At 41.2% G+C, this 1109-nt stretch overlaps 1 protein-coding gene across 1 annotated transcript in view; it reads left to right on the forward strand.

Moving 5' to 3' along the window:
• The first annotated feature begins 452 nt into the window (after nucleotides 1-452).
• LOC104774164 (fasciclin-like arabinogalactan protein 1) overlaps nucleotides 453-1109 on the forward strand; it is a 2828-nt gene continuing 2171 nt past the window's right edge. The window contains exon 1 of the mRNA XM_010498829.2: nucleotides 453-1107. Coding sequence (XP_010497131.1) covers nucleotides 550-1107 — 558 coding nt within the window. The 5' untranslated portion in view covers nucleotides 453-549. The remainder of the gene's footprint in view (nucleotides 1108-1109) is intronic.

The following is a 1109-nucleotide window of genomic DNA, read 5'->3' on the forward strand; positions in this document are numbered from 1 at the left end:
CCCCATACCTTTTTTAAACCTCAATTCTCTATCTACATTTAATTTAATTTTATGTTTACTACCTCATATACTAATTATAAAATGAAAGACACTTGTATTAGACCACAATAATACAAATATAACACTTTTTAAAATCATATAAACCTAACATTTTTTCACTTTAGATCATCATTATGTGTCACCTGTTCCCTCTAATCTAATATTAAATTCCGTCGGTAAAAGTTTTATACAATTTACAAAGTAGTAGGTGGAACCGTTGAAGGCTGGAAAGAACACCATTATGATCTAAATATGATCACAAACTTTGCTAAACCCATAAGCTTAAACTTCACAATAAATACATTTAAATCATGTCATCACAATAAATAAATGAAAAAAAAAAAAAAACTCAATGGCACAAGCGTAATTTCATTCACAATCCACGTCCATTTAACTAAACACCATCTTCTTGATCTTCTTCTTGTTCCCTTCACTTTAAGCTCTTCTTTACTCACTCACTCACTCTCTCTCTCTCTCAAACAACCAAACTCTTCATCTCTCTCTCGAGCAATGGCGAAGAAGATGAGTTCTATCATCATCTTCAACATCCTCCTCCTCCTCACAACCCAAACCCACGCACACAACGTCACGCGCCTCCTAGCAAACCACCCTTCATTCTCCTCCTTCAGCCATTACCTAACACAAACCCACCTCGCCGACGAAATCAACCGGAGAACAACCATAACCGTATGCGCCGTCGACAACGCCGCCATGGCAGCGTTAACCTCAAAAGGCTACACAATCTCAACTCTCAAGAACATCCTCTCGCTTCACGTCCTTCTTGATTACTTTGGAACCAAAAAGCTCCACCAGATCCGTGACGGCTCTGCTCTCGCCGCTACTATGTTCCAAGCCACCGGAGCTGCTCCTGGAACCACCGGATTCGTTAACATTACGGATCTGAGAGGTGGTAAAGTCGGGTTCGGTCCTGACGGCGGAGATCTGTCTTCTTTCTTTGTTAAATCTATTGAAGAGGTTCCTTACAACATCTCTATCATTCAGATCAGTAGAGTTTTACCGTCGGAGACTGCGGCGGCTCCGACTCCGGCTCCGGCGGAGATGAACCTCAC

This window comes from Camelina sativa, unplaced genomic scaffold (assembly GCF_000633955.1).
Source record: "Camelina sativa cultivar DH55 unplaced genomic scaffold, Cs unpScaffold01722, whole genome shotgun sequence".
Lineage (NCBI taxonomy): Eukaryota > Viridiplantae > Streptophyta > Magnoliopsida > Brassicales > Brassicaceae > Camelina > Camelina sativa.